General features: G+C 46.0%; 1 protein-coding gene across 1 annotated transcript; it reads right to left on the bottom strand.

The window, feature by feature from the left end:
- FAM32A (family with sequence similarity 32 member A) lies at nt 1–5,404 on the bottom strand. Its single transcript, XM_006736067.3, has 4 exons — nt 5,254–5,404; nt 4,993–5,134; nt 1,457–1,510; nt 1–1,155 (listed from the first exon to the last, which is right to left on the bottom strand). Exons 1-4 carry the CDS (start codon nt 5,325–5,327, stop codon nt 1,087–1,089), a joined length of 339 nt encoding a protein of 112 aa, XP_006736130.1. The 5' UTR covers nt 5,328–5,404; the 3' UTR covers nt 1–1,086.
- Nucleotides 5,405–14,084: the final 8,680 nt, after the last annotated feature.

The following is a 14,084-nucleotide window of genomic DNA, read 5'->3' as shown; positions in this document are numbered from 1 at the left end:
TTCTGTCTCATAACCATTTTTTGCTTTATTCTGTTCACAGGTGACAGCCCCGAACCCAACACTTGGTTTTTCTCTTTTGACTTTGCTATTCTGTCACTACCTAGGGTCAACAGAGTCTTCCTCCCAATAGTATATGCAGTTCGATCCTCAGCAAGTAGGTACACGTAGGTCCTCAGAGATTATGGCTCTCCAGCACCAGGACCTGGGTCCTCCCCTTTGACTGCACTGTCTGTGCTGGGGCTCTGCCCAGGTATTGTCACCCCTGAGGTGTCCTTAGGCCAGAAAGGCCAAGCGGGCTACATGTTATGTGCCAACTCTGAATAAACCCAGGAGGTGCTCAGAGCCCAGGGTTGAGGGTAGTGAGGCAGGCTGTGTCAGGGTTCCATTACAAAGGGATGCCCTGCTTGAGTAACGACGTCTGCCATGGCAACACCCTCTAGACATGTCTGGAATAGCGACACTAGGGGAAGAGGCTGCATGCCGACCGCAGGCTCAGGCAGGGACAAGGAGTGCATTCCATCCTTGCCTTAGGCGGTTGTCCCGCTTTCCAGGCTGCATTGTCTCAAACACCAGGGTGGCTGGAGAGGCATTCCGAAGGCCATGAAGGTTCAAGTGGCTTCCCTAGGCTCGGAAGGCACAGCCTAAGCCCCATGCTAGAGGGAGCCTGGGAGGACAGCTCACGCAGGGCCCCGTGGGGGCATTAACTCCTTATCTTCTGGAGTCTGTTTCACCCAGGGAAAGAGAGCTGGCTGACTATCAGAGTTAGATGCAACTTGGGGGGTAAAGACACTTTTCTGTGACACACAGAAATAACTTAATCTCTGGATAAACTTGCAAAAATTTCCAGTCCAGCCTAAAAAGGTTTATCTTCTATGCTACCGACAAACCAAAATAGAGTAAAAGGACAGTCTTACTTTAATCAAGTTCCAGAAAGAGGGCACACTGCTTTGGAAAGCACTCGTCTCAGCAGAAGACGCAAGGGTGTGTGTAAAAGAATGTTTCTAGAAAATACCAAAGGCACGAAACATAACCCCAACTTTGCCTTCCACTTCCCCTTGATGCCACTCCATACCCTGGGTGGGGAGGCTACTTTGTCCAGCTGACTTTGGGAATGTCATAGTGCTCCGTGAGGGTGTCCAGGTGTCTGTTGAAGTCCTGGGAAAGCCGAGAAGAAAACCCACATCAGTACAGCCTCAGACAGGGCACTGGGATTGTGTGGCACTGCCCACTCCCACTTCTCCACATTCTGCCTCTCCTCAGTAAGCCCCCTCCTCTCAAAGCCACCCAGCCTTGAACCCTGGGTTCATCCTTAAATGACCCTGGGGAGGTGTCGCTTCTGTTGGGTATCCCAACCCCCACCCCATCACTCCAAGGGCTCCCTCTGCCAGGCTCCTAGCCTCTGGGCCCAGCTGGGGCCCTACATAGCCTGGTCTTCCCCACTGGGCATGTGACTTACCTCCACTCTCTGCTTGTGGGTTTTGGATGCTTTCTTCAGGATCCTTTCCATTTGCTGGAGAAAGGATAGACGTGGGAGGTGAGTTCACACTCTTGACACAGCCCAGGCCAGCATGGGGTGGAAGACGGTAGTCCCCACCAGCTTGGCTCTCACACCTAGCACGGCTGGAGGTCTCAGGGTGTACATCCTGTCCCTCCCTTAACTCTACTCAGGCTAGTCCGACAGGGATGCCCGGCCCCAACATGTCCCACCAGGGACCCCGGTTGGCTGCCCTCTGGTCAGAGTGGCAAGGAATAACTAGCGCTGACATGAATAGACTCTGCTGGGAGCTGTATGTGTGCTTCCTGCATCCCTGGGCAACCGACCGCATTCCCATTTTGCAGAAAAAGAAAGTTTCAGATGCGGTTTGAAGAAGGACGAAAAATGAGGAAGGTGAAGGGCCCAACACATGGTAGGAGCTCACGGGAGTAGGTGCTGGTGACACGGTGCCATGAGGGCTCCAAGATCCAGATCACCCTGATGAGTATCCTGCACCACCATGACCTGCCCCACTCCTCATTCCCAACACCGGATGGGACCTCGTAAGAGCAAAGAGCACGGGACGCAGAGCCAGACAAACCTGGGGCTGCACTTGGCTCTGCGTTTACTGACTGGGTGTCTACAGCCGACTGTGGTGCCCCCCACCCCACCCCGTGACCCACACTGCCTGGTACTGGTGCCCTGGTGCAGTTCTCTGCCACAATGACTCTGGGCTGGCCCCGTGACTCAGTTCACTTAACAGAATGCGGTGCCAGTGCTGGGCTGAAGCCGTCAGACCCGGCAGCCTTTGGCTTTGTGTTCGTGGAAGCCAGCCACCATGCAAGAAGTCTGATGACCTTACTGGAAAGAAAGGACCTGGAGGATAAGATGACACATGGGGAGAGAGGCCATGGGAGGAGCAACAAGGCATCAGACATGTGACGGTGAAGCTATCTTGGATGTTCTAGCCCAGTTGGGCCTCCAACCCCAGCTGCCATCTGACTGCACAGATTCCAAGTGAGGCAAGCAGGAGAACTATCCAGGTGAGCCGAGCCAACCCTCAGGATAGGACCCTGTTGGCCCCCACCTGGCTGCTCCTCCCTGTCCTTCATTTCATTTGCTGCCCCGTCTTCCTCTGCATCCAGTTGCCCCCCGCCCCCGCCTCTCTTCCTGATGCTGTGAGCCCCCGTGAGGCCTGTGCCTCCTCACAAGAGGCCACACTGACCTGACCAGCTGCCACCAAAGCCAGGCACTCAGTAGGGCTCTGCCTTTCCTCGCCCCACTTCATGTACCAAGTTCACAGGGTGTCTTGGGTGCTGTCGCCACCCCCACTTCACAGATCGAGAACATGAGGACCAGCCTGCACAGTGGGTGATGGGGCTGGAGATGCCAAGCCCTAACCCTTCAGGCTGGGGCCCTGCCCCACGGGCCCTTCTTCCAAGAACTGTCCAGCCTTCGTGCTCACTGTGCTCAATCAAACACCCTTCCAGAAGGGAATCCACATTTCCCAATTCTACCTACCTTTGCCCACGCTTTCTCCTGTCTCTCTCCTGGTTCAAAACAAAACCCACAGCAGTACTTCCAGTTTTCAATGCCAACAACAAAAAATTCCCCTTGACCTTCCACCACCCTCCAGCTACAGGTTCATTTCTGTTCCTCTTGATAGATCTCCCAAGAGTTATTTCTGCATCTTGTCTCTGCCCTTCCCCGCCCTCCCTTGGATCCCCTCTAATCAGCCACTCTTCCTCCTCATTCCAAATGCCAACTAAGGGCTCTCAGTACTCACCCCACAAGACCCTTGGCAGCATGACACCGTCAATCCCTTCCTCCTTCTTAAAACACTTTCTCCACTCAGCTCCTAAGGGCACACTCTCCTGGTTTTCCTCCTTCCCGTGATCCTTTGCAATTTCAGATCCTGGACCTCATCTCTGTCACTGTGCCTCCTCAGAGGATCTCATCCAGTCCCACAGCAACGCCAGAATGTTTGCAGGAGAGGCCCAGACCGCTCCTCCAAACTGCGGATTCAGATCTCAAACTGTTCACAAGAATTCTCCATTTGAATTTCTAACAGCTGTTCAAACATTCAAGTGTTCTCTAAAACCAAGGTCTTTTTTTTTTTTTTTAATGTTCAGTTAGCCAGCATATAGGATAAAGCCAAGGTCTTGATGCCCTGCTTTAGAAGCCCGCTTTACCTGCTGTCCTACCTACTGCAGTAAATAGAACCTTCATTTTCCCAATATCTCCCATCAAAAATCTTGGTCATTCCTCATTTCCCAGTCCACACCCAATCCATCAACTAATCCTGCTGTTCTTGCTCCAGAATCAATCCCAAACCTGATACCTTCCACTGCTTCCACTATTACTGTCCTATTCTGAGCCACTGTTATTAGTCACCTGATGGGACTCTCCCCCACCCCACTTTCACTCCAGGAGTAACATCCCAGCCCAGCCTGGGACCATAGCCTCAGGGAAGGAACTTAAGTGCATTCATTTGTTAAATTCTCGCCACAAACCTGTTAGGTAAGGACTTCAGCCCCACTTTACAGGTGAAGAAAATAAGGTGTGGGAGGTTAACCAACCTGCCCAGAGTTACACCACCACCAAGAAGAGGTAGAGGCAGAATGGAACCCAGGTCGGTCTTGTCAAAGCCTCGGAGTCTCACCATTTTTTTTTTTTTTTTTTTTAAATGACTCAATTAAGCCTGAGAATGATGAGTTAACTCTTCCTGATGTTACTGGACCAAATCACCCAGATCAGGGTTAGGGCTTCTCAGCCTGGACAACACCTGACATTTTGGGCCAGATCATTTTTGCTGTGGGGGGTGCTGTCTTGATGACTGTAGGATGTAGAGCAGCATCCCTGGCCTCATCCCACTACTCCCCACCCCCACCAGCACACCCTGAAGTTTTAACAAACAGAAATGTCCTCAACCACTGCCAAATGTCGTCGTGGGAGCGGACGTAGGATACAAACACAACCTATTTGAATCTGTCAAACAAAGTCATCATGGACACAGACTTTGTGGAAACTTATAGCCCGGAGCATCACCACTTAATATCAACAGCTAACATCAACTGAGCACTGATTTTTTGCCATACCGAGTGCCAAATGCTTTATCTGAATGACTTCATCTAAAGTTCCCATCCCTTTCAGGAGACAGCACTATCCTGATCCCTACAGATAAGTAAACTGAGGCAGAAAGATGAGTCATTAGTCCTCTCACTGGGCAAATGAGACACTGCGGTGGAATCCAAATCCGATCTCCAGTTCTGGCCTTTCAACGCCAGCTCTAACTTTCTCTGCCATCCACTCTGACCAGAAGCGCTTCCCGCCCTGGGAGCTCCCCCAACCGTGGACTCTTCCTCACCCACGTAGCATCTTCCCGGAATCAAGGTCTCTCTGACCACTCACCACCCCTCCGAGAGGCCCGAGGCTGACCCCAATTTCGAGTCGTCCGGCCCTGCCTCTCCCTCCACCTCCGGAGACCCAGACCTGCTGCGCGGGGCATCCCGCCTTACCCGCTTCTCCTGCATCTTCTCGAAGGCCGCCTGGGCCGGGGTTCGCTTGTCCAGGCCGCGCCGCTTCTCCTCCTCGTTCTTTTTGCTCGTTCCCATCGCTTCCAGGAGTTTCGCCTTGTCTTTGTCCTTCTTTTTCTTCTTCCTGAGAGAGGAGAAACGGGGAGAGAAGATGAGAGCGGATCAGGGAGCAAGAGCTCGGGGACTCTAGAAGAGGCTTAAGGGGGCAGAAGACAAGCTTTTGCGGTGCTCTCGGGGACTCACCGCTTGGTGACGCCGAGCTCTGCAACGCCTTTTAGTTTCAGGGGCCCCTTTTGAACCTGCTCGTAGGCCGCCATGACGCCGCTTGCAGTTCTGTAGGTAAACTGCCACACTTCCTGTTTGAGTGCCCCATTTACGTAGGAATGCCCGCCTCACTCCGTCTTGATTGGTTGAGTTAGGAGGTGCGCCTGCGCTCTTGGCATGTGGAGCTGGGCCACAAGTTCCGGTTGTAGTGGGGCCTGGAGAGTCTGGACCTCATCCTTTGCATCCAGTCTCCTGCCACACTTCCGGTTTGACGCCCACTTTCGGTTTCTAGGGCCTTGGGGCCCCTGAATCCAAGAAGCTCCTTTGAGAGATCTCCCATTTCCTTTCTTTTCTTTTTTCTTTTTTAAGATTTATTTTTTTATTTGAGAGAGCGACAGCACACGCTAATGGCTAGTGGGGGAAGGGGCAGAGGGAGAGAGAATCTCAAGCTGACTTCACACTTAGCCCGAAGCCCAAGGTGGAGCTCGATCTCAGGAACCCAAGATCATGACATGAGCTGAAATCGAGAGTCGATGTGCGACCGACTGAGCCACCCGGGTGTCCCCACATTCCGATTTCCTAAAACGCAGTGTTCTCTTGAGTGTTTTGTGTGCACTTGGATGTTCTGTTCTCTTTCATTGCTGTATTTTGAGAGTTTTTTTTTTTTAAGATTTTATTTATTTATTTATTTTTTTTTAATTTTTTTTGTTGTTGTTGTTTATTTATTCATGAAAGTCAGAGAGAGAGAGGCAGAGGCAGAGGGAGAGAAGCAGGCTCCCCGCCTAGCAGGGAGCCCGATGCGGGACTCGATCCCAGGACCCTGGGATCATGACCTGAGCCGAAGGCAGACGCTTAACCGTCTGAGCCACCCAGGCGCCCCTAAGATTTTATTTTTAAGTAAGCTCTACACCCACCGTGGGGCTTGAACTCACAACCCCGAGATCAAGAGTCATATGTTCTTTTTTTTTTTTTTTAAAGATTTTATTTATTTATTTGAGAGAGAGCACATGAGAGGGGGGAGGGTCAGAGGGAGAAGCAGACTCCCTGCAGAGCAGGGAGCCCCATGCAGGACTCCATCCAGGGACTCCAGGATCATGACCTGAGCTGAAGGCAGTCGCTTAACCAACTGAGCCACCCAGGCACCCAAGAGTCATATGTTCTACTGACTGAGCCAGCCAGGCACCCCTGAGAGTTTAATAGATAACCTACTTTTATAAACCTAATCAGTACTTACTAGTCTTTTCAGGTTTTGCTGAATGATGGTATTATGTGAAATACATGTCAACTGCATTTGGAAAAATTTTTTTAAATATATTCTACTGAGGTATAATTTATAAACAGTAAAATGCACTCATTTTAATTGTACGTTTTGATGAATATTGTCATGTTTACACACCTATCTAATCACCTCCGCAATCAAGATCTAGAGCATTCCATCACCACAATGTCCCTTGTTTCCCTTCCCAGTTAACCACCCCTCCTTACTGTTCACCCCAGGCAACTCCAAACCTGTTTTCTCTCACTATAGATTAGATCTGTCTTTTGTAGAAGCTTCATATACATGGAAATATACTATATGTTTGGGATTATACTATATATGTTCTTTTGAGCTAGAGTTCTTTCAATGAGCCTAATGTGTTTGAAATTCTTCCGCTTGTTTTTTTTTTTTTTTAAGATTTTATTTATTTGACAGAGAGCATGCTAGAGAGAGTGAGCGAGAGATGTGGGGCCTGATGCAGGGCCTGATACGGAGCCTGATCCCAGGACCCTGAGATCATGACCTGAGCCAAAGGTAGCCCATTAACCAACAAAGCAACCCAGGTGCCCCCCTCTTGTTGGTTATAAAAGTACTACATTTGTATTGCTAAGTGTTATTCCATTGTATACATATATTCGATTTTTTTTTTTTTAATCCACTCACCTGTAGATGGACACCTGGGTTGTTTCCAGCTTGGAGCCCTAATGAATGGAGCTGCTGTGAACATCAGTATATAAGTCTTTGTATGGACATAAGTTTCATTTCTCTTGGGCTCACTCTTGATGCCTTCATTACCCGAAGCAGAACAGTAGCAAGGTTTGGTTTTTCTCATTATAAAATGTTGAGTCTCAGCCACTCTGTTTTGAGGGTTTGATAAGAGAAAATAGTTGCATAGGATGTACTGAAAAACCCTGATCTGCTAGTGCCATAACACTTGGGGCTCCAATGAGTTGGTTTTTTAATTCCCTGATATCACAAGTAATTTGCTTAATGAACAAGCAGGGCTATTGTCGTAACCACAACATTCCTATTTTTCTTTCCTTCCATCCTTTTAAGCGTTATGTTTTTCAGTGTGGGTCATCTTCCTCTGGCCCTTGGATGAAAATGCTATCAGGCCTTATAGTTTTTCTCTCATTTTGTATGTGATATACAGTAGTATTGTACTTTAAGTAGTACATAGTTCTCAGTTCAATATGTGGAAGGTCTGGAACTTGATTTGGAAAGAGTGGTCTCTCCTTTTCCTTAGCTGGGACATTCACACATTAATAAGAAGAAGAAGAAGAAGGCAACAAGCCCAAAATGCCTTATGCTAATCCCCACATCGCCAAACAGAGACTTAACTTCATTACAGTTTTGGCTCTTCAGAAATGAAATCTTAAACCAGTCAATCAGGAATTCTCTGATCAGCACTAGGTAGGTAATCTCCCTGACAGGGTTGTGGGATAAAGCCCCAAGTCCGGCTCTGCACTGAGCATGGAGTCGGCTTGGGATTCTCTCTCTCCCTCTCCCTCTGCCCCTCCTCTCTCTCTAAAATGAATGAATGAATGAATGAATGAATAAATAAATAAATGAATAAAATGGGATTTTATTCTATCCTTGCTTTTTTACTGACCTTCTCCCCATCAGAATGTTGTGACTGCTTTTGTATGTTGAGTTAATACTGAGGGAAACAGAGAAGAGACTCCAAATCTCCCATAATCCTCTGCTGACATTAAAAATATATATACACGTATGCTCCATGTGAGAAAACCACACGGTATGGAAAAGGTTAAAAGAAAAAAGAAAACAAAAAAACTGGAAACTTCCCTTCCTATCTCTTTCCAAAATGATTAGCAATTTCGTTTTTATATTTTTCAACAAAAAGTGTGTATGCCAATATCTGTATATCGGCGCAATGTTCTTTTATTTCTGTCCTCAGTTTTTCATTCAGCAAAATGTCTTTTTTAAAAGATTTTTAAAATTTATTTATTTATTTATTTTTTTAAAAAGATTTTATTTATTTATTTATTAGAGAGCGAGCGAGAGAGAAACAGCATGAGAGAGGAGAGGGTCAGAGGGAGAAGCAGGCTCCCCGCTGAGCCGGGAGACCGATGTGGGACTCGATCCCAGGACCCCGCGATCATGACCTGAGCCGAAGGCAGTCGCTTAACCAACTGAGCCACACAGGCGCCCTTAAAATTTATTTTAGAGAGAGAGCACGCGCGCAAGGCTGCGTGCGAGTGGGGGGAGGGGCAGAGGGAGAGAGAGAACCTTCAAGAGGACTCCACGCCGATCCCGGAGCCTAGTGTAGGCTCCGACATTATCAAAAGATCTTGAAGCTCTTTACAAGGATGTCCTGAAGCTGAGTGAGGCCCTCCCTAACCAACGCCCATCTACATGCCCTCAAATCTCAGCTCACATTTGCAGTGGCCTGAGTTCGTAGTAGTTTATACTACCATACTATTATGTATATTATATATTATATATACATAATCCAATGTTATGTACATTTGTGCATTTTAATTTAGACCGCTATTGCCCAAATTGTGCCAAAGACTTTGAGGGAGTGCAGAGGAGGGAGAAGCAAGCATCCGGGAATCAGGCCAAAGGAGGGCTCGGGGCCTGACATTTCCAGTTCTACCCACAGGGGGCAGCAAGCGACTGCCCAATTCTCCAGCTATAACCTCAACCCTTTGTGCTCAGGAACTGCAAGAGAGCCTCCAGAAAGAATGGACTTCCTCGTGCAGCCAGGCCGGTCCAGGCTTGCTGGTGGGGTGATCCTTGACAGAATCAGCTCCTCAGGGAGGAATGGGACAGACTCAGCTGGGGAAATCTGTTCTCCCCCAGCCAACCTAGCAGGTTTGAAGCTCCTCTCTGGCACTTCCAAGGCTGTGTGCCCTGCAGGAATTGGCTTGACCTCTCTGACCTTCTCTTTCCTCTTTTATAAAATGGGGCTGCTGCTGATGCTAACAACAGCTAATACTTTATATGGATTTACATGGATCATCACATTCACTCCCACAGCCACCCTGTTACACAAACCATCGTGATTTTACAGGTAGGGAAACTGAGTCACAAACTGTAATCCAACCTATGCTGAGTGTTCCAGCCTTGCTTTTGTCACCACAGCATGAGGCCATCCATTGTAAAATGTGTCACTACTTTGTAAACCTCTATGACAGCATTTCTCAACATTTTTTTTCATTATCATCCCCTAAAGAGAATTTAATTCAATTTAATTTAATGAGAGAAGTTAAATACCAATAATGTAGTTTTTGTCAAGGATTGAGCTTTGGAGGGCCACAAACCATTGAAATATCTAAGGTTTTTGCATCCCCTCCTCCCGGAACCAATTTTCACCACCTTAGGAGCAATATTGCCCCCATTGATAATTTATGTTCCAAGGGAGGATTTGTGCCAAATTCCTGTGCTTTTGCTCACTTAAAATTTTTTACTTTATATCCGCTTAAAGAGTCATGAGATTTAAATACACAGAGATTTTTATTATATATTATTCTTGCGTATACATACAAAGAAAATACAATAAATCAGCTAAGGTTTTCTAAGTGTCTTCGTACACAGGTACAACTCATCAAAATCACTGTCCGACTGTAAGTGTCCACACTGGTGCTTTATCACACAACATCGCCCTCTGTGCCATCGAGGACCCTGATAAGGAGCTTTTCTTTAACACAATCTGCATTGTTTCCAAAGAGTAGAGTATGGAAAGGGAAAGCAGTTACCCGAGGGTGGAAAAACATGGCAAACACCGCCTTACCCAAGAGATCAAGGTCAACATTGTCAGCGACGTCATGTAGCTATCAAGTAACCCCAGGTATGATGTGATGAGGAGGACACCTCACTTCTGAGGTCTTCCCCCCAAAACCCATAAATCCAGTCCAATCATGAGAAAATACCAAATAAAAATGAGGGATATTCTATAAAGTACCTGACTGGTACTTTTCAGGGCTATCAAGGTCATGAAAAAAAAAAAAGACTAAAAAATCAAAACCAAATAAAACAAAACAGACTGAAAATCAGGAGCCTAAGATCCTAAGTGCAATGTGGGATCCTGACCCAGGAAAAAGGACATGACTGCATATATACATCCATGCTCATAGCAGTGTTGTTCACAATAACCAAAAGGTGGAAAGACACCAAGTGTCCATTGGTAGGTGAATGAATAAGGAAAATGCGATCTATCCATACAGTGGAATATTAGTTAATCTTAAAAAGGAAAGAAGTTCTGACACATGCTACAATGTGGATGAACCCAGAAGACATGCTGAGTGAACGAAGCCAGACGCAAAAGGACAAATACCATATGACTCCATTTACATGAGGTTTCCAGAATAGGCAAATTCACAGAAACAGAAAGTGGGATGGTGAGTTCCAGGAACTGGGGGAGGGGAGAGTGGGGAGCTGTTTAACGGGGACAGAGTTTCAGTTCTACAAGATGAAAAGAGGTCTGGGAACAGATGGTGACAACTGCACAACAGTGTGAATGTATTTCATCCCGCTGAGCTGAGCCCTTAAAAATGGTCAAAATGGTAAATGTTATGTGTAACATATTAAGTGTAAATGTTATGTGTAACATATTTAAGTAACATTTACCATTGAAACCATTAAATAAGACATTTAAAAACAACAGGGAAATGATACGGAGAGATCCCGTGTACCCTTCTTCCAGTTTCCCTCAATGGTAACATCTTACCAAACTCTAGTGCAATATCACAGCCAAGATATTGGCATTGCTATAGACAAGATACAGAGCAGTCCATTATCACCCCAAGATCCTTCTTGATGCACTTGATCCACACCCATCTCCCCCCCACCCCACCCCATCCCTGCACACTGGCAGCCTTACCCAAGAGATCAAGGTCAACGTTGTCAGTGACGTCATGTAGCTATCAAGTAACCCCAGGTATGATGTGATGAGGAGGACCTGTCCTCATTCCTATAATTTTGTCATTTTAAGAACACTATGTAAACGGAATCATACAGTATATAACATTTTAGGATTGACTTCCCCCCCCACACACACACACTCAATCCAAGCTGTCAGGTGTATCTCTTTTATTGCTGAGTAGTGTTCCACGGTATGGATGGACCAGTTTGTTTAACCATTCATCTATTGAAAAATATATGGATCATTTCCTGTTTGGGGTTATTTTGAATAAAATATCCATCACAGGTTTTTGTGTGAACGTAAGTTTTCATTTCTCTGGGATTGCCCGAGAGTGCAAGTGCTGGGTCATATGGTGGTTACATTTTGTTTTTATTGTATTTTATTGTAGTAAGAGCACTCAACATGAGATCTAGCCCCTTCACAAATTTTTAAGTGTACAATGCATTATCGCTCGCTCTGGGCATAATGTCCAGTAGACCTCTAGAGCTTATTCATCTTGCTTGATGAATCTTGCTTTGTGCGTGTTGGCTAGTAAGCCCCATTCCCTCTCCCCCAGCCCCTGTGAACCACCATTCTACTTTTTTCTCCTCATATAAGTGGAATCCCACAGTATTTGTCTTTCTGTGACTGGCTTATTTCACTGAACAAATGCACTCAAAGGTCATTCATGTTGTCACATACTGCACAATTTCCTTCTTTCTTCCATTGTGTGTATATGCCTTATTTTATCCTTTTATCCATCCATGGACATTTAGGTTGTAAATATCTTGGCTATTGTGAATAATGCTGCAATGAACATAGGTGTGTTAATATTTCTTTTGAGTGTTAATATTTCTTTTAAGATCCTGATTTCAATTCTTCTGGATGTATACTGGATCCTATGGGAGATCTATTTAATTTTTTTGAGGCACCTCCCTACTGGTTTCTATAGTGGATGCACCATTTTGCATTTCCACCCACAGTGCACAGGGTTGCCATTTCTCTATGTCCTCATCAACACTTGTCAGCTTTTGCTTTTTTGGTAATAGCCATCCTGACAGTGATATCTCATTGTTGTTTTGATTTGTTTTCCCCTGGTAATATTGAAACGCCGTACTGTCATTATGATTCTAAGTTCTCTATCCTATATTACAAGGGGGATATTATTGCATATTATTTATCATAATAAAGCTGGAATTTATCCATACAAAGATAAAATTAATTTATTTGTACCATGAAAAATGATTTTCGGCCATGCAAAAAAGAAAAAAATCCCATGATTGGAGTTGGGTGTCAGAGAGGCAGCCTCTGGTGGCTGACGGACATGAGCAGCAGCTTACTAATTGTAATTAGTGCTTGTTGAGCTCCAACACAGCACCACCACCCTGCCCTCCTCCAATGGTGTCAGACTTACTCCAGCCTCAGGGCCTTTGCACTTGCTCTTCCCACTGCCAAGAACTCCCTTCCCAATCACTATTTCCTCAATTCCCTCCAGTCACTACTCAAATACCATTTCATCGGAGGGCTTTTCCCTCCCAACCTATTTAGCCTAACCTCTTCTCTCTCTCTCTATCCCTGCCCTGTTTTATTTTTCTTCCTGGAACTTAGCACCCCTGCCTAATTATGTGTTTATTTGATTGCTTGCCCACAGGAACTTGAGCTCCATGAGAGCACTGCTTTTGTAGTATCAGGACCTAGGACAGCGCCCGGCACACATTAGGTGCCCAATAACTAATTGTTGATGGGTGGTGGGCAGGGAGGGGGGCACATAACCAAATCACAGAGTGCCTGATGGGGTCAGGCATAGGAATCTGGACTTCAACCATGAGGCACTGGGGAGTAAGGAGGTCTTTGCTAATTAGTTTTCTTATTGTTTTCGTTTTTAAAAATGTATTTACATGCAAAAAACTCACCCTTTTGGTGTACAGGTCTATGAGTTTTGACAAATGAATACAATCATGTAACCAACACCACAATCAAAATATAGAACAGTTTCATCACCCCTAAGATTCCCTTGTTCCCCTATCTGCAGCCCCTGGCAACCATTTATCTGTTTTCTGTCCCTATAGTTTTGTCCTTTTGAGTATGTCATATAAATGGAATCATCCAATAGGTAGCCTTTTGAGTCTGGCTTCTTTCAGTTGGCATAACACATTTGAGGTTCATTCATTTTGTGTATATCAGTAGTTAATTCTGTTTTATAGCTGAGTAGTAGTCTATTGTATGGACAGACCCCAGTTTGTTTAACCGTTTCCCAGGTGAAGAACATTTGTGTTGTCTCCAGTTTTTAGTAATTATGCATAAAGTCGCTATCACTCTTCATGTACAGATATTTTTAAAAATGAAGATATAATTCACATACCATAGAAGTCACCCTTTAGAGTGCACAGTTCAGTGAGATTTATCACCTTCACAGAGTTGTGCAACCATCACCGCTATCTAGTTCCAGAACGTTTTCATCACTCCAGAAGGAAACCCACCCCCTTTGAGCGGTCATTCCCCATCCCCCTGCCCCAGCCCCTTAGCAATGACTAAATCTGCTTTCTGCCTCTATGGATTTGCCTATTCTGAATGTTTCATATACATGGAATCACACACTATGTGGACTCTTGCGTCTGACCGCTTTCACTCATCCACGTTGTGGCGTGCGTCAGTGCTTCATTCCTTTTATATGACTGAATAATA

Source organism: Leptonychotes weddellii, chromosome 1, assembly GCF_054177405.1.
Source record: "Leptonychotes weddellii isolate Sample4059 chromosome 1, ASM5417740v2, whole genome shotgun sequence".
Classification (NCBI taxonomy): Eukaryota; Metazoa; Chordata; class Mammalia; order Carnivora; family Phocidae; genus Leptonychotes; species Leptonychotes weddellii.
The sequence above is the reverse complement of the archived record's forward strand: the minus strand, read 5'-3'. Positions and strand labels throughout refer to the sequence as shown.